The sequence below is a fragment of the Pleurodeles waltl genome, chromosome 11, assembly GCF_031143425.1.
Source record: "Pleurodeles waltl isolate 20211129_DDA chromosome 11, aPleWal1.hap1.20221129, whole genome shotgun sequence".
NCBI lineage: Eukaryota > Metazoa > Chordata > Amphibia > Caudata > Salamandridae > Pleurodeles > Pleurodeles waltl.
The window spans coordinates 738,680,415-738,703,643 of record NC_090450.1 but is presented as its reverse complement, the minus strand read 5'-3'; the positions used below and the strand labels follow the sequence as shown (position 1 = coordinate 738,703,643).

Genomic DNA, 23,229 nt, shown 5'->3' with positions numbered 1-23,229 from the left:
GTAGCTTCTGTTAAAGAAATAGTCATGCAAGACTTCTGCCTGTTCTTTACTAAGGAAAGAAACCGCAAGATGGCTAGGGCGGAAAGAATGTTTGCCTGGCATCTGCTACTATACTAAAAGCAGCCAACTCAACCGTAGTCTTGGGGAGATATTATTGCTCTCTTTAGGGTTTGTTCCAGAGGTCTGCAGAGCATCTTTGTCTCTTGAGGACCAAAGCCACTTCATTGAGATTGTAGGCTAAGGGAAGTTAGTATCAGATCAAATAGGTACTTAAATTGATGTGTTCGATATATCAGCCTGTGGATACTTCCATGTTCTCTGCATTAGACTTTTTCCTGGCTTTGCCCCAAAGCTCCAGAACACAATGCCAAAATAAAAATCTTTTTATTGCTTTGTATTATTTGGACCACATCCAGATGTGAAATGCTGAAGATGAAAGCTGAAGTAGACACCTGAAATAAGTGGTCTTTGCCTCATTACAAAAACACTTATTGGAGAAACCACTAGCAGGTTCGTCATCCCTATTATCAGCATGCCATGCATCAGCAAAATATTATTGCCTTGACCAGAATTCCTGGGCTGCACCCATGTTTAGAAGATCATTAGTTTTCGATCAGAGTCTCGTCAATTGACCTCTTTCTGCCTATTTGAGATCCAATTTTGTTTGGTGCTGCTTGGTAATTTTTCATATATGAACCATCTGCTATGAAATACTATGTTTCCTTTGCAGAGTTCTTTTTTGCCTGTCCATCTACTCTGTTGAACCCCAACTTGGCTTGTGCCTCCCATCTTTTTTTTATATATATTTTCAGCCTGTTACAGAAGTGTCATCACCCAAAATTGTGACAAGTTTCAATAGGTTTTTGGGAGCCCTAGTTTATAACTGGAGGTTTCAATGTGAAGAGATCTCCAGCAGAAGCACTGTACACCTTAGAACCAACACTTGCAATGTTATGTATATGTAACTATATTCTCCTAGTGTATACTATTGTTTCTACAGATTATTTATCTGAAATAGCTCACTGCAAGCTGTGACCCTCCAAACCATATTTAACACACTGCCATGTGTTAGGTGGCACTACTTACTCTCCTGGTGCAATTTTTAAGCGTACTCAGTAAGATGTTGCTGGAAAACTTAGCGCATATTGTTTCAAATAAGCCAAATGCTACCCTGAGACTTAATATGATGACTAAATTTCAAGACCTGTTCAGGGTTTTAGGGAACAATGACCATTTAGGTTGTATCTTTCAAAACACCTTTAATTACAACAGTCCTTGTTGTTCGAGTGGAGCTTAAAGATGTATGTGCACCAAGTCACCCATCACTTTGGGATGCACAGTGTTCTTCCATAATGTCAGAGATCACAACAGTATAACATACCTATCCCATTAAGCACACTACATCAATTACTACTGTTCTCGCTTTCACATTGCAGTGAGAGATGACTAGAGGCCACAGTGTTGAAGGCTGCTACCGCTTCTAAATGACTTGTAGCTGATTTTTACAGTTTGGGGTCTCTATTCACTAACTACCATTATACTAAACCCTGTAGGTGTTAGGCTCTTAATATGTTGTAAGTGGACATGTATAGCAGATGTAGAGTATTAACAGTGATGGTGGCATTCATGTCTGTCTTTGGCCTTCATTAGTGCTTATCTTGGTAAAAACAGCAGCTGTCCCGCTCCAGCCCCAGGCAGCTTTAAGAGTGAGCCCTAAAGGACAAGATTATTTGGGATCATTCTTTCTCCAATGCAATGTCACCCTGTTGTGATGTAAAGTCGATCCTATATAGTGCCTCCAATTCATGGGTACAAACTTAAAAAAAACCTGGACCACTGGAGCTGGACCCCTCCTAACCCAGGGCGCACTAACATCTAGAAACATAATTGCTAATATATAAATGTATCCCCTGGCAATCTTGGTTTCTGGTGTCTGTCCTAGCTTCTACCTTCAATAAGGCCACTGGGATTTCAACATTGTGTTTGGAAAGATTGGATTTGTTTGTTCATTTTGGCTGTAGTTTGTGTTTTGGAGTGGGTTTGGATCAACTCGGATGGAGATGTATTCTCCTTCAAAGTAAGTTGGAGTCCTAGAAGAGGATCCGGGAAATCTTTCATAGCCAAAGTCAAGGCATTGTAATGTTCCAGATCACAAAATGTCATGCGTTATTATGTTGTATTCCCATGACTTTACAGCATCCTAAAGATTATGCAGAATTGTGCTGCCTCTTCCATCCTAGGTGTGGCCCTGCCTCTGTACTGTCTCCCAGGAGGGTGTACATTCTACTGGTGACATAATAGTTAATGGGCACTCTGGTCTGCTCAAAGAGATTGTATGTGACTTAATGTTTTATTCTTTACAGGCGCTTCTCACGGAACAAATCAACCAACCCCTACAGAAGTCCAGAAAAAACAGATTCTGAAATGCAAAGACTTTCGATGGTAAGGGAGGAGCTCATCTTACTATAACATCTTATTGCTAGTGCTCACTGCGCAGTTTTACGCAGTAATGGAAAAATGGAAGAATGTTTACCATAGCTTAGACTGCTGCATTTGGGATTTGCTGTTCATATTTTTGACTTTACATTTTTCAATTAGAGTTAAACGATTTTGTTTAGTGATTTACACATGGAGCAATGTTATATTTTGTTGTATATGTAATAGCACTTGTAAAGTGAGAACAATAGCAATGGAGTACTGGCCAGTGCGCCCCGAGATGTGACCGATGAGAGTGATAAGTAGATTCTTATTGTGTTCTTGGGCAGCGCTCTCTAAAGACATACGTCTTCAATTATTTCCAGAATTACAGGAGTGTTGGAGCCACTCTGATTTTAATGATTTTTTGTTCGATATTGTTGATGGGTAGCTGGAGAAGGCCTATATTCTGGTATTTTCCTTTTTGCTTTTCTTCATATCTGAAGTCTGACGATGTTTTGGTTCTTGGCTTGGCACTGTCCAGCTGAGGTGATTAATTTCTCTGCCAGATGTGAAGTGTACAGTTTCTGTAGATGATTTCAGAGATGATGCTGGCTGGGAGGAGGAGCCAATGTAGTTCTTTAATTGTTGGGATAATGTGGTTTCTACAGGACGTGGGTGGGACATGGCTTCAGCATGCAGTACATCTTCCAGGAATGCCAGAGTCATGTCAGGAAGGCAGTGGACAGATAATTGCCTACATTTGATAGAGAATTCTGGTCGTAGATTTCTTACCTTAGAAATTTCCCTGGCGTCAAACGGGATCTGGAAGATTTTTTCCTGAGCAGTACTCCTGCATGCCAGTAGGTGGTGGTGTTCGGTTCTTTGTGTCTCATCGGCATCATCTGCGCTGGAAGTGATGTCTGTGACACCTATGTAGGTGCATTCATTTCAGTGCAGATCCAGAGAAGAGCTACCCTGTTAGTCACTTTTTGACTGAACTTTTAAAAATATTTTGTCCACTCCTTTTTGAGGTTTTCCACCTGGTGTGGCAGGAATGTCATCCAAGAAGGCCAGCTTCAAGCCCTGTGGCGCCGGTCATCAACCGATGTCAGTAACGAACCAGCATCTTGTTTGGCTTGGTGCCTCAAGCTCAACCATGACCCCAAATCTTGTTCCTACTGTAGCACAATGAACTCAAAGACATTAAGGTAGCGATCCCTCAAGCTTGGCATTCGGCACCGCAACGTTCGAGGTTCCTGTCAAGAGAAGGTCCCAGGAGCGGTCGTTTAATCCAAGATCCTCATTGCATCTCAAGTCGTCGGGCCACAAGGGTAAGTCTCGTAACAAGAACAAAAAGAATTCAAAGAGGTCTTCAACCTTACCTAGTTTGTCAGCTGACGAGTCGGGGAGCGTCGTGCATCAAGACCTGGCTCTGTAGTAGATCCTGCGTCTGGTCTGACTCTGCGCCTTCCTAACTTTCTGGGAGCTGGAGTGAGCCTCACCCAACTTAAGGAGTTCTTTGAGGCCATGTGCCTCATATTTGGGCAGGCCAACCCATCTGGGGCGCCTTTGGGCCTCGATGGCTTGCTGGGGGCCCCTTCTCATTCCGCACAGGTGGCTCTGGCCCCGGCTCCAGGTGGGTCCAAGGAAACTTTCCTGGATCCAGACTGGCGCTGGTCATACCACATCGACCTTCCCCGGCACCTATCCAGATGCTGACACTCGCACCAGTGCTGCTACCCATTCTGATTCCCAACTCCGACACAGCGCTAAAGATGCGTCGCTCAACACAGTTCCCTGAGCCATCTGGAGCCTGAGCCCAGGTCCCTGCACCTTGCATGTCGGAGCCTGAGCCCTATTCCTGTGGGCTAGGTCCCAGGGAGGAATAGGAGTCAGAACAACGCATGCTGGAACCACGCATGCCTAAACAATGCAGTTGGAACAATGACCGCGTTGTTACCACGAATACTTTTCCCATAAATGCCTTAACGATTTTTCGTTGTAAACGCATTCCTAAAGGCATGCGTGAACGGCATGCGTGGTTCCAGCATGTGACTCCCCCCACCCCTAACACAATCGTACCCCAATCCCCACCCCACCCCTAACACAATCGTACCCCAATCCCCACCCCACCCCTAAACACAATTCTACCGCTACCCCAATCCCCACCCCTAAAACTTAAACTACCCCAACCCCTCCACCCCCAACCCCACCCCTAAAACTACCACGACCCCCCACCCCCCTAAAACTAAAAATACCCCAACCCCACCCCTAAAACTACAGCGACCCCACCACCCCCAAAACCTAAACTACCTTGACCCCCCACCCCGCCCCTAAAAACAAAAAATATCCCAACCCCTGCCACCGCCCCTAAACCTAAACTGCCACATTCCCCCCTGCCCCTAAAACGAAAAATACCCCGACCACCCCCCCCCCCTCCACCCCGACACTAAAACTAAAAATGGTGCTGCTTGCTTCTGAGTGGGCTGTTTGTCTTGCTGGACGCCCTCTCTGTCTCCTCACGCAATTGGTGACATCCTGGTCCCTCCTGGGCCACAGCAGCATCAAAAACCCTAACCGCGACCCTTGCAGCTAGCAAGGCTTGTTTGCGGTCTTTCTGCACGGAAACACCTCTGCAAGCTTCTTCACGACGTGGGACATCCATCCTCCAAAGGGGAAGTTTCTAGCCCTTGTCGTTCTTGCAGAATCCACAGCTTCTACCATCCGGCGGCAGCTCCTTTGCACCCACAGCTGGCATTTCCTGGGCATCTGCCCACTCCCGACTTGATCATGACTCTTGGACTTGGTCCCCTTGTTCCACAGGTACTCTCGTCCGGAAATCCATCGTTGTTGCATTGCTGGTGTTGGTCCTCCTTGCAGAATTCCCCTATCACGACTTCTGTGCTCTCTGGGGAACTTAGGTGCACTTTGCACCCACTTTTCAGGGTCTTGGAGTGGGCTATTTTTCTAACCCTCACTGTTTTCTTACAGTCCAAGCGACCCTCTACGAGCTCACATAGGTTTGGGGTCCATTCGTGGTTCGCATTCCACTTCTAGAGTATATGGTTTGTGTTGCCCCTATACCTATGTGCTCCCATTGCATTCTATTGTGACTATACATTGTTTGCACTGTTTTCTATTGCTATTACTGCATATTTTGGTATTGTGTACATATATCTTGTGTATATTTGCTATCCTCATACAGAGGGTACTCACTGAGATACTTTGGCATATTGTCATAAAAATAAAGTACCTTTATTTTTAGTATATCTGTGTATTGTGTTTTCTTATGATATTATGCATATGACACCAGTGGTATAGTAGGAGCTTCACACGTCTCCTAGTTCAGCCTAAGCTGCTCTGCTAAGCTACCTTTTCTATCAGCCTAAGCTGCTAGACACCTCTTCTACACTAATAAGGGATACCTGGACCTGGTGCAGAGTGTAAGTACCCCTTGGTACCCACTACAAGCCAGGCCAGCCTCCTACATCCACTTTGAAGGTGATATTTCCTAGCTAATATTAGTGTGAGGAATAAAACAATGTGGCCATGAGGAATTCACTGTCAACCAGCCTAGAGCATTGTTCTTAAAGAGAAGATCAGTTACTTTTGTCAGAGAAGGATATAGGTTCTATATAAAAATATCCTGACAGCATAATGTGATTCTTTACATTTATTTAAAGCTATGTTATACGTCTTGGGAGGAAACAGCTGCCTTCTCCGTTGTTCACTAATACCCTTCCTCAGTTATAGCATTTTAATTGAGGCCTCAGAGACTACCTTGATATCTCCACTGGAGGACTGAAGCTGCCAGTCCCGGCCACGTGGTCGTACCCGGCCGGGCCTAGCGGTATATTCTTCCTCAAAACAAAAACAGAAATACCTTTCCAGAGAACTGCCTGGAGTGCCTGACTGTAATGTAACCAGTGGTTGTGGGTTCCCTCGGGACTGAGGAGCTGTGGAAGGAGTGGGTGAGGCTTGGTGCTGGAGGGCAGCCAGTGCCGAATAAAACCCTCTGACGGTTCCTAGGCAGTCGAAATTTCGGGCCCCCTCGCTAATTATCTCCTAATACGTTTTTAATTTTGCCAACCAACAATTTTCATAAACCAATTTTATTACACAAAACTAAATATTACACGGACTTAGTTTGCACCGAATTTCTTTTTTTTTTTTTTTTTTTTACAAACTGACAGCTGGCAAAAGATGAGCTTTTAAGAGACTGTTATGTGAATCTAATGTCTATGGTTTATGTAATTTAAGTTGTTAATAGGTACGTTCCATTAATGCAGTATTGTCTCTATAGGTTCTATAATGTAAAGTTTTCGTTTCTTTGAGTTGATTCATTTTTTAATATCTTTTGGAAACAATTTAAGAAAGCTTGATTGTAATTATCTTTCAAGATCAAATCACTATTATTTTGAACCATTGTTGTGGGCCTATGGGCGGGTGCCCACTTTGCTTATTTGATTATTCGGCACTGAGTGCAGCAAGCTAACCTAGCGGAAACTCGCTGATTGCTGAGGCCAACTCAATGACTGTCACCTTATTGAAATGATTAGGAGTGTGCAAAATTCAACTAATTTCTTTCTGCGTAATTACTCAAAATTGTTGTAAAATTCAGTGAAATTCCACTTAATTACACAAAAAGCAAATCTGCTATTTAGCACCATATTTTATGAAACACATCCTTGCGTTATTTCTGTGCCCAAGGACGCATTTTGCGCTAAAAAGAAAATAGTGCAAAAAAATAAAAGTTCAGCGAGCAAGAACCTCTGTTCTATTATTCCTGTGCATTCATAATAAATGTTTTCTACCTTGGTGCGATCGATGTAAATCTTTGCGGCAAGTGGTGTGGAATTATACAAAGTGTCATAACGGTGTAATTTCTGGAATTTCGCATAACAAGCATTAGTCGTGAAAGTCTTAAAATGACGTTAGCATAATTTAAATTTCACGCCAGGCCTAGAAATTAGTTGTGGGAATAACGGAGGTAGCTACATTTGTTAGATATATAATGCCACCTAAGGAGACTAATCATAAGGTAGAGAAGGGTGTCTTTTTTTTTTCTCAAGGCCTTCATCCTCTTCTGATCTGTATGGCTTGGACACTGAGCAGTAAGATGGGGAGGATGTTACTCTAATAAAGGGCAAGGCCCTTAAAAGTTCAATGCCTCAGGGGTTACGCAGTCCATGTGGTGCTTTGAAACGAGTATGACTTCATGGGAGGGAGTGCTGGAATTTATGATGACCACATCACAGTAATTTAATAAAGGGGAATCACAGAGGTGGAGAAAAAACTGGGCATCAGAAAGATAGGAGACTACACTCAATAAGACATGAAGAATGTGCCATTTCTAAGATACCCCTCCATGAAACTATTGTGGAACTGTTGGAGAATAGTGTCAAGCTTACAGATATAGGAGCACCCCATCTGATGACATGATTGACTTGAGAGAAGAAATAGAGTGCTTCTTACACTCTGGGGTTTTAGATGGTGAGGGCAAGACCTAAATCACTGATCTGAAAAATAATTGTAAGAACTAGGGGTCCATCTCAGAAAAATTATGGTGCATGCAATTCATTGCTGGAGTTAGGTGGATGAGTGGATATAAAAAGCAGTGGTGAAATGTAGAAATCTGGTCGTGGATAGCTCCAGAATGCATATACACCCAGGTCAAACTCCTGCAGCATTGGTTAGAATGCAGCAATGGAGAATGAGTTAGGAGCTATGATGCTGGGAATGAGGTCTCCATCCATGTTTAATTTGTAAAAGAAAGAGTGCTGGTACCCAAAGTGCTTAGAATCCCGACCGCCGCTATTAAATGTCAGCTTACGGAACATACCAAGGCTGCATAGCCCTGAATCCACCTCAGACCTCTTTAATCCACTGCCACACACTCCCTGAGTCTTATCTCACTCTTGCAGGTTCCTGTTTTCTCCCTTTATGATGGTTTTTGTGTCTTTCTCTTCCTCCATCTTTCCCGTTTGTGTGTTTTTTCCTCTCTTGCGCTCAAGAAATGTCTGAGGAAAAAATAAGTGCCTGTAACCAAAAATGAGTGACGTAGCTATCATTGGTTCAAATTAAGCACTGCCTTCATGTGGCTTCTGATTATGCTGACGGTTCACGATTAATGTAGGACATTCATGCTCTTTAATCCTAGTGCACAGATATAGAATACGCTGAGTACACAGCAACTAACTTTTACTCTTACCCTAACAGTCTGAGCTCCATTTCTAATACTGTTGATGCAGGGGACAAGTTCAGAGACTAGAGATAAACTCAGTGATGATAAATCAAGTTTGTATAATAGTGGTACAATTGTGAGACTCCTGATACACTTGAGAGACTATTAGATCATGCAGCAGAGCATTTTGGTTTGTATATTTGAATTTTTAAAGGTGCCTATAAATGTTATGTGTTCTTTTTCGCTCTGTTTTATTTTTCTAATAAAAGGCTTTAAACTAGTATAGTTTCATATCTATAGCACAATATCTTCAGTTTCTAATGAGTAAGCTTCCAATTCTGTCAGCAGCTGTCAATGCTGTCACAGCTTCTGCAGACCTGATGTGAGATCTGACCACCATTTTGCTTGTAAACATTAATATTGGTATTTTTCTATGGAGATATGAAGAGATATGTTTTTAAAGAGTACCTGCTTTAGGTAGATCTGCTAGATGTAGATTCAACAAGTGTCGCAAATACTTTTTGTGTTAAAATCCACCTAGAAAATGATCTATTCTCATGGTAACCCTATCTGTGTCTATGTATCAAAAAAGGCATTGCTATTAGGAATGCTAACAAACCAGGGGTTATTCCCATACCATCTCTTGGACCACAAGGAAAAGGAATCCAAAGAGTCAAAATGAACTGTATAGTCAATGAAGCATATATTTAGCCTCTATTTTAAGTTTTGGGAATATTGTTTTTGCTGAATCGACTAAAACATCAGCCTAGTCAATTGCACAGCAGTTGTGTCCGAGACTTCCTGGCACTGCTTGACACATGGCTATTGGATTGTTCCCAGGTGTTAATTCTTATAAGCAGACAAGAAAAACTTTGCTTATGTTGTTGACGCAACATAATTAGGTGACAAGAACATGGTGAATCTTCCAAATGAGAACCATAATGGCACCGATCCAGGAAAGTGGATCCTTAGCATGCATGAATGGAACAAAATAAACCAAACCATTTTTTGCATGCCAGGGTTCATATTTAGCATTCCCATTGAGACCACTTTCTTAGTACTGCCTTATAGTATTTCCTGCTTCTTCCTTTCAGTCTTATGTTTATACTCTTCGTTGCACTGATTATACTCTTCAGAAGAAAAGTCCAAAGAGCATCCCTTTTTAATAGACAAAGATAATACTGCGCACATGCCTTAGCCTTTTCAGATTCTCCATGCTGCGCAGAAGCTTTTCTAGAGCAAATAACAAAGTGAAGTAAGGAAAGAAGCTTAAAGAGCCAATAATGCTAGAGCTACAGTTGTAATACAAGACTTGAAATTTGTGTTGTATGGGTGAGAGGTACTGGTAGACGAAAAGAAACCATAGACAGTTTGTGATAGTGGGGCAGTGAAATAATTGAGGGTCCAATTTGGAGTTTGTGAGACTGGGTATTCTGTAGCTAGTGGGACAGAGTACCCTGTTTGTAAGGAAATGCCTCCTTGGCATTGTTACCCTCTAACTCTTTGCCTTTGCTGATGCTAAGTTTTGATTGAACGTTTGCTGGGACCCTGCTAACCAGGCCCCAGCACCAGTGTTCTTTCCCTAAACTGTACCTTTGTCTCCACAATTGGCACAACCCTGGCACTCAGGTAAGTCCCTTGTAACTGGTACCCCTGATACCAAGGGCCCTGACGCCAGGGAAAGTCTCTAAGGGCTGCAGCATGTCTTATGCCACCCTGGGGACCCCTCACTCAGCACATGCACACTGCCTCACAGCTTGTGTGTGCTGGTGGGGAGAAAATGACTAAGTTGACATGGCACTCCCCTCAGAGTGCCATGACAACCTCACACTGCCTGTGGCATAGGCAAGTCATCCATCTAGCGGGCCTTACAGCCCTAAGGCAGGGTGCACTATACCACAGGTGAGGACATATGTGCATGAGCACTATGCTCCTACAGTGTCTAAGCAAAACCTTAGATATTGTAAGTGCAGGGTAGCCATAAGAGTATGTGGTCTGGGAGTTTGTCAAACACAAACTCCACAGTTCCATAATGGCTACACTGAAATCTGGGAAGTTTGGTATCAAACTTCTCAGCACAATAAATGCACACTGATGCCAGTGTGCAAATTATTGTAACAAAAAAACACCCAGAGGGCATCTTAGAGATGCCCCCTGAATACCAATCCGACTTCTAGTGTATGCTGACCAGTTTCTGCCAGCCTGCCACACACCAAACATGTTGCTGGCCACATGGGGAGAGTGCCTTTGTCACTCTGTGGCCAGGAACAAAGCCTGTACTGGGTGGAGGTGCTTCTCACCTCCCCCTGCAGGAACTGTAACACCTGGCGGTGAGCCTCAAAGGCTCACCTCTTTTGTTACAGTGCCCCAGGGCATCCCAGCTAGTGGAGATGCCTGCCCCTCCGGCTACTGCCCCCACTTTTGGTGGCAAGGCTGAAGGAGTTAATGAGAAAAACAAGGAGGAGTCACCCACCAGTCAGGACAGCCCCTAAGGTGTCCTGAGCCGAGGTGACCCCTACCTTTAGAAATCCTCCATCTTGAGTTTGGAGGATTCCCCCAATAGGATTAGGGATGTGCCCCCCTCCCCACAGGGAGGAGGCACAAAGAGGGTGTAGCCACCCTCAAGGACAGTAGCCATTGGCTACTGCCCTCCCAGACCTAAAACACACCCCTAAATTCAGTATTTAGGGGCTCCCCAGATGCCAGAAAATCAGATTCCTGCAACCTGAAGAAAGAAGAAGGACTGCTGACCTACAAGCCTGCAGAGAAGGAGGAAGACGACAACTGCTTTGGCCCTAGCCCTACCGGCCTGTCTCCAACTTCAAAAACCAGCGACGCATCCGACCGGGACCAGCGACCTCTGAAACCTCAGAGGACTGCCCTGGACTAAAGGACCAAGAAACTCCCATGAACAGCCGCCCTGTTCAAAACCAGCTACTTCTTTGCAACAAAGAAGCAACTTTCCAAGACTGCACGTTTCCCGCCGGAAGCGTGAGACTTCTCACTCTGCACCCGATGCCCCAGCTCGAGATTCAGAGAACCAACACCTCAGGGAGGACTCCCTGGTGACTGCGAGCCCGTGAGTAACCAGAGACAACCTCCTTGAGCCCCCACAGCGATGCCTGCAGAGAGAATCCAGAGGCTCCTCCTGACCGCGACTGCTTGTAACAAGGGACCCGACGCCTGGAACCAACACTGCACCTGCAGCCCCCAGAACCTGAAGGAACTGAACTTCAGCGCAGGAGTGACCCCCAGGCGACCCTCTACCTTGCCCAGGTGGTGGCTGTCCCTAGAAGCCCCTGTGCCTGCCTGCACCGCTAGAGGCCCCCCCGGGTCCCTCCATTGAAACCAGTACAAAACCCGACGCCTGCTTTGCACACTGCTCCCGGCTGCCCCTGTGCCACTGAGGGTGTGTTTTGTGTGCCTACTTGTGTCCCCCCAAGTGCTCTACAAACCCCCCCTGGTCTGCCCCCGAGGACGCAGGTACTTACTGCTGGCAGACTGGAACCGGAGCACCCCTGTTCTCCATAGTCGCCTATGTCTTTTGGGCACCTCTTTGACCTCTGCACCTGACCGGCCCTGAACTGCTGGTGTGGTAACTTTGGGGTTGCCTTGAACCCCCAACGGTGGGCTGCCTATGCCCCAGAACTGAGACTTGTAAGTGTTTTACTTACCTCCTAATCCAACCTTTACTTACCTCCCCCAGGAACTGTTGATTTGTGCATTGTGTCCCCTTTGAAAATAGCTTATTGACATTTTTACAAAGACTGTATATGATATTGCTTTTATTCAAAGTTCCTAAAGTATCTAAGGGAAGTACCTTACATTTAAAGTGTTTACTGTAAATCTTGAACCTGTGTTTCTTAAAATAAACTAAGAAAATAAATGTTTCTATATAAAAACCTATTAGCCTGGAGTAAGTCTTTGAGTGTGTGCTCCTCATTTATTGCCTGTGTGTGTACAACAAATGCTTAACATTACCCTCTGATAAGCCTACTGCTCGACCACACTACCACAAAAGAGAGCATTAGAATAATCTAATTTTGCCACTATCTTACCTCTAAGGGGAACCCTTGGACTCTGTGCACACTAGTTCTTACTTTGAAATAGTATATACAGAGCCACCTTCCTACACCTGTCTACCATACCCCCGGTCTGCATCCTTCATTTAGAGACAGGCGCACCTTAAGTTTTCTGCCAACGGAGCCTCCACTGACTCTGCCAACGTAAAACTTCCTCTGTCAATATTACAAAGTAGGGGCTGTTACAGGAAGGCCATTACACCAGCTGCCCTATCAAGGGTAGACAGTAAAATGTGTTTTACTTTTCCTGTATGAGACGACCAGGAAAGTCCTGACAGTGAGGGAATACAAAAATTTTTTACCCCACACGTGGGTGAAACTCCCACAGTGTGAGGGTCATTCATTTTTTGTATTCCTGAAACTCACTTGGGATTTTGTTTCGGAAAAGCAAACAAAAAAAAGTTTTTAAGTTTGGTGAAAGGCCATCAGAACCAACGGCAGTGTCCACCAGCCGTCTTGCTCCTTGAAAAGAGCCAATGTGGTAGGTTCCTTTCAAATTACAGAAATGTTCACTGGGCCAGGGGTCATCTCTAAATGTCCCTCAAAAATAATGCCCACCACCACCCTAACGGATGGAGTACTGTCTGTCAAGTTCTAAATCAGACCCTTAGATTTGATTTGGAGCAATATTTGGCTGGTTATGAGATCAGCACAATTTGTATGGTGAGAGATCATTCAGAGGAGTGGTATTGACCAAATGGTGAGGATCAATATTGATGTTCTAAATGGTAAATAGTGTTTTGTACTTTAACGGATGACTTCATTTGACGTTATACTTCATATTATTCTGTCAGAGGTGAAGTATGATTATAAATGTAAAAAACAGTAATTGACACTCCTATTCCTAATGCAGGAAAGAAGCAACAGTTCCCACCTACGATCTGCCTCTTCGCCATCACTGAATGCAGCCTCCGTCCATGGGCAGCATGACTTTGGGGCCCTCAAGGTACTTCGGCAGCTCCAGGGCCGGGTGAAAGAGCTGCGGGCAGAGAACACGGTTTGTCATGGTGGGAGCATGGAAGACTTGAGCACTCTTAGAGGAGATCTGAGGAACTCGTCCAGAGAAAAGGTGAGTGTAGTACTTTAGGAAATTGAGAAGAATGTCTTCCAGTGGATTCTAGAAAATTAGAAAATGACTGCAGATAGACATAGAGGAAAAGTTGCTAACATCCTCCCCCATAGCTGATAATAGTATTGTAACAGACACTTTCTGGACTTCAATCCCACTTAATAAAAAGTTATGTTTCTGATTAATTTTATTACCTTTAATATTTTCTGTATTTGGAATATTCTGGCCCCGGGCTGGGACAAACAGAACATTTATCAGTGTGTTTCTACACTATTAAGGCCACATAATATCATTGGTTGTTTACTGCCACGCATGTCTTTGACTGGGCATAATTACATAATCTAGCTTTAAAGATGCATCTGTGCCCGTATCCCTCATTTACCTTTATGGTGCCACCTTTATAAGGGCATAGCCATTTGCAATTTTAGAGGTCACACAAGTTTAAATTATTTTTTAATTGGCATTCTTTTTGCCCTTCAGATTAGCAATGGTTCCTGGGGTTTAGATATTATAAGAGATACCAGAAGGTAATAGTAAAACGTGCTCCACTGACCTCTTTATGAAGTGTTTAAACGTCTGTTATGACATCTGGGATTGTGAAGTTTGTCATAGTCTGCCCTTTAAAGACTGGCATTCTTGAGAGAGAAAAAAAATATAACGCCCAGATCTAAGTATTAAGTTTGCTCGCGTAGAACCAAGCAACCCCCACCTTCCTAGAAAGGAACTGGAGTGTGACAATCTAGAATGTCCTGCAGCAGCAGGTTCTGGAGACATGTAAAAATAAACATCTGACCAAACTGTGGTCTTTGCACCATACAGGGGTAGGATGGTGTTGGGTGAAGTCAGCTTGTACCTCAAATTGAGCAGATCCATCTCAGACAGCACAGTTCACAGTTGTGAATCTAACATATTGATGAAAAAGAAAGAAACGTGGCTTCTTCAACACCTAATATGCATGTTTAACAGCACAGACCTGGGAGACCTGGGATGATGTTTTGGAGTGATGATTTGATTTATTTGTTTGATATTCATTTTATCCACAGCCGCATCATATGCACTTTTGCCATCTCAACAGATATTCAGTAAATGCCCTGGAGGAGTTCTTATCTAATCTTCCATATCGTCTGGCTTCTTATAGAATTAAGGTGCCACAAAGTCTATTGATTGGACCAACCACTTAAACTATGGATCTCATTATTGATTTTAGGGCTCTGCGTTTAATTATTGCAACATCAAGTGTGTCAGCAGTCTCTGAAAGGCACTTATGGGGACCTAGGAAGCCAGAGTCCATACAACATCATATGGACAAAATAATATTGAAGGTTACACAAGGGATAGCAGACCCTATACATGAACCATATATTAGTGACTGCAGTTTGTACTAGTTCGAAAATAGAAGTCTACTCAGCCCAGTGCCTTTATGGATTGTGAGGCCGTATCACTTTCAAGACATAAGTGGCTTGGGCACGTCATCAGTGATTGTTCTTTAGAATAGCATTTTATTAACTAGTACTTCCTGTAGGTGAAAGGCACTTTCAGTAGGTTGGAGTTGAAACTACTAGTGACTATGAAGGATGATGTTCCTGAGGGGGTTAGCAATTTGGTGCTGCAATGACCAAAACACGAAAGGCAATTTCTGTCACTTCCAGCAACCTTTGAGATTCCTCATGAGGACAACTGGGAAAAGCCAGCTATTTTCATTCCTCTTTTTTACAAAAAATGGATGATCAATTTTTATCCACTTACTCAGCTTCAAGTTATTTGGTGGGTTTACTAGGTTTAATGCCTTAATTTTCTCTCAGAGTATTTGCATAAGGGTGTTCAGCACTTTGTTACAAGTTGTTTACTTTTTATGCCCTCTGATGAGAAAGGATATTGATCATTTACTTGAGAATGAGATATTGGAACAGGTGCTGTTGAATGAATTTGAGACATTAAAATATATCATCTAGCCAAGTCAGGATTTTTCTCTTGGTGAGACCATAGCTAAGAAGTTGCTATTTAGAGGTAAAGGTGGCCCATACATTCACTTGAAATATTTAATGATTAAAGAAAAACAGCTCAATTTTTTACATTTCAGGGATTCCATCGTTTTTCGTTGTAGTGGTGAATTCCAAACTGATGTGTCCAACGCTTTTTCAAAGACTGCCTCAGAATTAGGGAACTCTGAGGGGCTTAAGAAAAAGGGTATGCTACTCCTTAACATTCAACCACGTCTGTCTGTAACTGCTGGCTGGAGTACGTCATTTTGATACCCATTTAAAACACATGCAGCCTGATGTAGAGTTTGGTGGATGGGTTACTCCGTACAAATGTGACAGATATCCAGTCCGCCGTATTACGATGCCCATAGGATATAATAGGATCGTAATACTGCAGTCTGGATATCCGTCACATTTATGATGGAGTAACCCTTATCCGCCAAACTCTAAATCCGGCCCATAGTCCCATGGGGAAAATGTAATCTTAGAACAGAGGATCTGGTAGGTTGTAAAGGAGTACAGCACTCCGTTGAAGAGGTTGCCATTAAATTCATCACCTTAAAAAACCAATAGCCATTTTAATTTGCCCCAGGGACCCTATCTCCCGGAGCCAGTTCCAAAAAGAAAAGGGTGAGGGGGGCAGTGTGGCACCCCCCTCCCCATGCCTTAAAAAGCCCCAGCAACCCCACCCACCTGGGCCAAATATAATTAAATAGGGGAGGGGGTGTTCAGCCTAACTCTCCAAACCTTCTCGGGCCCTGGGGACTCCACCTCCTGGCCCAAAATCTAAGAGGAGGAGGGCGTGCAGTCACCCTCCTCGAGCCTTATTAGCACCCAGGGATCCCATCCTCCAGGGCCAAATATAATAAAAATTGACAAGGGTGGCTTGCGGTCCCCCTCCTGGGCCCTGAAGACCCCAATCCCTGTGGCCAAATCTAAGGAGGGGGGGGTGCAGACCCCTTCCTGAACCCTAATAGGCCCCTGGAACCCAACCCGGGGCCAAATATATTTAAAAAAGGGATAGCTCCCCTCTCCCCCCGCCGAGCTTCTTTTGGCCGTGGGGCTGTCTGTTTTTCCAAAAAAAGGGGGGTCCTCAAGGTATCCCCTTCCATGAGCCATATTAGGCCCTAAGAACCCCATCCCCCAGTGCCACATGATATTATAAGGGGAGTGTGGCAGGTGGCCTGCCCAGATGGCTTCCCACATGATACAGGAGCTGGCCTTGTTCAGTCCGGAGGGCACAGCTGCTTTTTGCATGCTCCTTCCCGGCAGAAGCAATATTTGTTTTATTTCCCTGCCTGCATCAGTGCAGCCAAGGAAAACGAACACAACTCTGCTCCCAGCTGGCAGGAGCATTTCTAAGTCTCCAGCCTGAAGGGAGCAGACTTAATGTTTGCTCCTGTTTGGCATGAGATTTAAAAATGCTCCCGCCATAGGGAAGTGAACACATTTTCCCTGCCTGCGCTAGTGCATCCAAGGAAACTATTGTGCCCTGGGGGTTGGCTCTTGGGACACAGTAAGTAAGCCCAGGGAATTGGGTCCCTTGGGGCCATTAAAGTCTCAGGTAAGGGGGGCTGTATGGCCCTGCTTCCCTAATAATTTAGCCCTGAGGTATGGGGTCTCGAGGGGTCTCTAGAGCTCTGGAAGTAGCCTGCACGGCCTCCTCTTCTTCTTCTTTTTTTTTTTTTTTTTTTCTTTATATATTTTTGCCTTAGGGAATGGGGTCCCTGGGGCCCTGAATAGTCTGGGAAGGGGATGTATCTGTGTGTGTGTATATATATATCTATCTATCTATCTCTCGGACACAATATATATATATTTTTTTGCTGCAACCCTGCGGGACTCCAGCACTCCCTCCCGTGGGAGTCTGACTCCCGTGGAAGTGAGATGGCCCAAGGGGAAAAAAGCTCCCTGGGCCAATCAAAATACTGTTTTTAAACTGCCTTTCTTGCAGGAGTCCCTTCAACCCAGCCACCCAGATTTACAAATATTTTTGAACCTTAATTTCTCACCTCCCCCTGCAGGAACTGTAACACCTGGCGGTGAGCCCCAAATGCTCAAGCCTCTGGTTACAGTTCCCCAGGGCACTCCAGCTAGTGAGTTGCCCATCCCCTGGGCAAAGCCCCACCTTTGGCAGCAAGTCTGGCACTAAAATTAGGGAAAACAGGGAAGAGTGACCACCTCAGCCAGGACCACTCGTAGGGTGTCCAGAGCTGAGGTGACCCCCTCCCTGCAGAATCCTGCATCTTGGTTTGGAGGACAGGGACCACTAGGTTAAGGTTTGTGTCCCCCTCCCCAAAGGGAGTGGACACAAGGAGGGTGTAGCCACTCTCAGGGACAGTAGCCATTGGCTTCTGCCCTTTGACCCCTGAAATGCCCCTAAATCCAGATTCCTGACGACTTCACAAGAAGAAGGACTGCATAGCTGAAACCCCTGCAGAGAAGAAGGATGATACAAACTTACTTTTACCCCAGCCCTACCGGCCTGTCTCCTGCTCAGAGAACCTGCACAAAGAAAGCAATGCATCCAGTGGGACCAGCAACCTCTGCCAAGCTCCAGAGGACTGCCCTGCAGCACAGAGGACCAAGAACTCCAGAGGACAGCGTCCCTATCCACAAAGAATCAACAACCAAGGGACTCCAGAGCCTCCCCGGGTCCGTGAGTCCTGACCATCCTGCACCTGACGCATTTGGCCGGTGACCAGGTAGCCCAACCAGCTAGAGAGAGTCGGCAGGTGATTGTGAGCAAGTGCCCAGCCTGGGTTGACCTCTCCACCCCTCCACGACGCCACCTGTAGAGGGAGTCCCGAGAACCCCCCTGACCGCGAAAGCTCCGGATGAAGATATCCGAGACCTAAAAGACCACTGCATCTGCAGCCCCTAAGACTTGAAGAACACAACCTCTGGTGTAGCTACGAACAGCAGGCGGCCTTACTCCCTGTCCAACCTGTGGTTTGTCCAAGCCGACAACCTGGACCTCGCATGCAGCAGAGAGTCTGAAGAGGCATTTGGGGGTGCTCCTGAAGGGAGTGGTCTAGGTGTTTCCCAACCAAGTGAGGTAGGAGAGGATTGTAGTGTCCCAGGTAGGTCCCAGAGCCTAGCCTGTACCATAGGGCCACCTGTTGAGGGAAGCCCCGCAGTGTCAGACGAACTTAGGGGGGTGACTGTAGCCAGCATCCCAACAGTTCTGGTGTCTGCCAGTACCACTCCTAGTGAGGGGGTGCAGAAGTCCAGACAGAGGGTTGAGAGGGGGTTGCGGACCCCAGTGGAGGACTGGAGAGTCAGGGGTTAGCTCTGAGAGCAGATCCCCCCCAGGAATGACCCATGTGAAACCGTTTCTGGTTTGGGGGAGATCCAAACTGTCGGATGGGCCGAGGTCAGGAGACCTGCGCCCACCAGACTCTTGTGTGGCCCTTGGGGACGGTGTGTCCCTTGTGGGGGGGTGAGTGTGCCCCCCAGGAAGTCCTGGCATGCCAGGCAATTGTCCAACCTCAGGGTGTTGACTCTGGGTTGGATGGCCAGGTTCAGAGGTTAAACTCTGACCTGGTGGGGGGTAGGTGTGCCCCCCAGGAAGTCCTGGCGTGCCAGGCAATTGTTCAACCTCAGGGTGGTGACTCTGGTTTGGATGGTCAGATGCAGAGGTTAAACTCTGACCTGGTGGGGGGTAGGTGTGCCCCCCAGAAAGTCCTGGTTTGCCAGGCAGTGATCCAGTCTGAGGGTACAGACCCTGGGCTGGAAGGCCAGGTTCAGGGTGTCCCCCTGGACCTGGAGGGGGAGGGGCTACTGATAACAGTGCCCCTACCATGTTGTCTTCTGAGGAGGTCACTCCTAGTTGGAGGGCGCTGGACCCCAAAAGGGAGGGCAGGGGGAGGGAAGCCTCACCCCAGGCCCTAGTCCAACCTGAAGGTACAGACCCCAGGTTGGAGGGCCAGTTGCAGGTTAACAGCCCTGCATTGGTGGAGGAATGGTACAGGGCGACTTCTATAAGCACCCTGACCATGTTGGACTCTGGGGGTACCGCTCCAGGAGGGAGTGTACAGAGCCCCAGAGGGGAGGACCAGGTTCAGGCTGTCATCCCTGACCTGGTGGAAGGGAGAGTGGTTAAAGGGTGCCCAGCACCTGGGGCTACCGCCCCCCACTCTCCACAGCCACAGTGGTGGGAGAGCTTTGAGAGGCCTGGGGCCTGGCTCTCATCCCTGGCAGCTGTCAGTAACCACTGTGGCTTGCTGTCCGGGTGGACAGAGTTATCCCTGGGGAGGGGACAAGTGTCACACCCCGGGGGTAGAGTGGGCAACACCACTGTGTTGGTCCTGGTGGTACTATCCTGCTCCTGGGATACATCTGTGAGCAAAGTAAGGTTAGGTGCTGCACAGATGGGATCCGCAGGTAAGGAGAAAGTTTCCCCATGGGTTGGCTTAGTGGGCCCTGAGAGTATGGACAGAGGGATCCAATTGGAGTCAGGGAGGCGAAGAACTGGAGCATGCCCCTGCTGTTGTGGGCCTGGGTCCTTATTCGGACGCCTCAAACAGGGAAGTACATCAGGATAGTGATTGTTCTCCCCTTGCTTTAGGCTGGTAGGGGGGTCATGTTTGACCTGGCCTTTTGACAGGGACAGCCCCAAACTTTTTGCCTCCTTCCTCCTATTTTTTCTGACCTGTTGTTGTTGGCTTTTGACCTCTGGGCACTTTACCACTGCTAACCAGTGCTAAAGTGCATATGCTCTCTGTGTAACTTGTACTATTGATTGGTTTATCCATGATTGGCTATTTAATTTACTTATAAGTCCCTAGGGGAGTGCACTATATGTGCCTAGGGCCTGTAGATTAAATGCTGCTAGTGGGCCTGCAGCATTGGTTGTGCCACCCACTTCAGTAGCCCCTTAACCTTGTCTCAGGCCTGCCATTGCAAGGAGTGTGTGTGCAGTTTCACTGCCACTTCGACTTGGCATTTAAAAGTACTTGCCAAGCCTAGAACTCCCCTTTTTCTACATATAAGTCACCCCTAATGTGCACCCTAGGTAACCCCTAGAGCAGGGTGCTGTGTGGGTAAAAGGCAGGACATGTACCTGTGTAGTTATATGTCCTGGTAGTGTAAAACTCCTAAATTCATTTTTACACTACTGTGAGGCCTGCTCCCTTCATAGGCTAACATTGGGGTTGCCCTCATACATTGTTGAAGTAGCAGCTGCTGATCTGAAAGGAGCATGAAGGTCATATTTAGTATGGCCAGAATGGTAATACAGAATCCTGCTGACTGGTAAAGTCGGATTTAATATTACTATTCTAGAAATGCCACTTTTAGAAAGTGAGCATTTCTTTGCACTTAAATCGTTCTGTGCCCTTCAATCCACATCTGGCTAGGTTTAGTTGACAGCTCCTTGTGCATTCACTCAGACACACCCCAAACACAGGGTACTCAGCCTCACTTGCCTACATCTGCATTTTGAATGGGTCTTCCTGGGCTGGGAGGGTTGAGGGCCTGCCCTCACACACAGGACTGCCACACCCCCTACTGGGACCCTGGCAGACAGGACTGAACTGAAAGGGGGCCTGGTGCATTTCTTAGACACTCTTTGAAGTCACCCCCCACTTCAAAGGCACAACTTAGTATAAAACAGGGCCTCTGCCCTACCTCATCAGACACTTGCTGGAGAAGAAACCTGAACCAGAAACTACATCCTGCCAAGAAGAACTGCCTGACTGCTCAAAGGACTCACTTGTCTGCTTTCTCCAAAGGATTGCTGCCTTGCTGTTGGCCTGCTGCCTTGCTGAACTCTTGTCTGGCTGTAAAAGTGCTCTCCAGTTTTTTCCGCGGCGAGAAAAACGGCGCACACCGACGCTGATCGACGTGACCCCTTCGGGACGACCAGAACTTCGACGCACGGCCTCGCAAGGACAACGCCGCCCGACCTCCAGTGGAGAAATCGACGCGACTCCTGCTGTGAGAGCGAAACTTCGACGCACAGCCCGGCGGAACGACGCGCAGCCGGAAAACAAGCAGGAGAATCCACGCACATACCCGGGACATCTGGTAATCCCCGCGACCCATAGAAAGAGACTGTCCGCACGCTGGAAAATTACGCACGGCTTCCCCGCGTGAAAAATAACGACGCAAGTCTGTGTGTGCTGGGGAGAAATCGACGCACACACCATTTTTCCACGTATCTCTTCTTCTGCGGCCCTTTGCGGAGATTTTCCACTCCAAACCAGGTACTTTGTGCTTGAAAGAGACTTTGTTTGCTTTTTAAAGACTTAAGACCCTTTATATCACTTTTCAGTGATATCTTTACAAATTCATATTGCATCTTTGATCGTTTTTACCTGCAAATACCCAGATAAATATTATTTATTTTTCTAAACACTGTGTGGTGCATTTTTGTGGTGCTATATTATGGTATTGTATGATGTATTGCACAAATGCTTTACACATTGCCTTCTAAGTTAAGCCTGACTGCTCGTGCCAAGCTACCAGATGGTAGGCACAGGCTAATTTTGGATTGTGTGTGACTTATCCTGACTAGAGTGAGGGTTCTTGCTTGGACCGAGGGTAACCTGACTGCCAACCAAAAACCCCATTTCTAATATATATATATATATATATATATACTTTAGCCTCTGTTAAGCCTCTGGGGAACCCCTGGACTCTATGTACAATATATCTCATTTTGATATAGTATATACAGAGCCAGATTCTTACTATCTCTCTCTCTCTATAGATTATATGTGTTTGTACATATAGTCGTCAGTAATGTTATCAATGATGTCTCTGGACATGTCATGAGTTTTATAATATTTGAGGTTGTAAGCAGGGAATGGCGAGGGAGCAAGTTATACTTAATTGAAATAACTAACTGTTGAATTTTAGGGCTTTTTTTGTTTAAAACGTCTTGTTTACAATGACATTTTCATCTAACTATGATGCCACTCTAGCCTTTGGATTTGTTCAGTGAATTTGTATGTTTTTTTTTTAATGTAGAGTAATATTTTATTACTATGTGTAAGACTATTCCTCCTTCGGCTGAACGCAGAGGGGGGCATGGACTGGCCTGTGGCCAGGCCTCCTCTCAACCCCCAGCTGTAGGGCCTACTGCCTGTTCATGGCAACCCACTGCAGAGACTCAGCCCCCCCATTTTTTTCTTTTATACATTTTAGCAATTCCGCAAGACTCTTGCAGGAGCCATTGCGTCTTCCTGCGGGACTCCCGTGGGATCGCAGAAACCCAAACATTTGTTTATTTTTTAAATTGACCCTTGGTGGGGTCCCTGTGCCTCCTATACACACACACACACACACACACACACACACACACACACACACACACACACACACACACACAATGTCAGGGTCCCCCTACATCCTTGTTCCTATTTAACGTATTACATATTAAACCTCATGTACTGAAATGGCAGCTGCAGCATTTTTCTTCCTGTTTCGGATAACCAATTAGAGGGTGAGCTCCTCCTGGACTTTGCGGGTGTGAGACAGCTGATGGAG

At 45.9% G+C, this 23,229-nt stretch overlaps 1 protein-coding gene across 1 annotated transcript in view; it reads left to right on the top strand.

Annotated features, from left to right (window-relative positions):
* LOC138266081 (trichohyalin-like) overlaps positions 1 to 23,229 on the top strand; it is a 475,778-nt gene that overhangs the window by 407,854 nt on the left and 44,695 nt on the right. The window contains exons 26-27 of the mRNA XM_069214443.1: positions 2,364 to 2,442; positions 13,538 to 13,753. Coding sequence (XP_069070544.1) covers positions 2,364 to 2,442; positions 13,538 to 13,753 — 295 coding nt within the window. The remainder of the gene's footprint in view (positions 1 to 2,363; positions 2,443 to 13,537; positions 13,754 to 23,229) is intronic.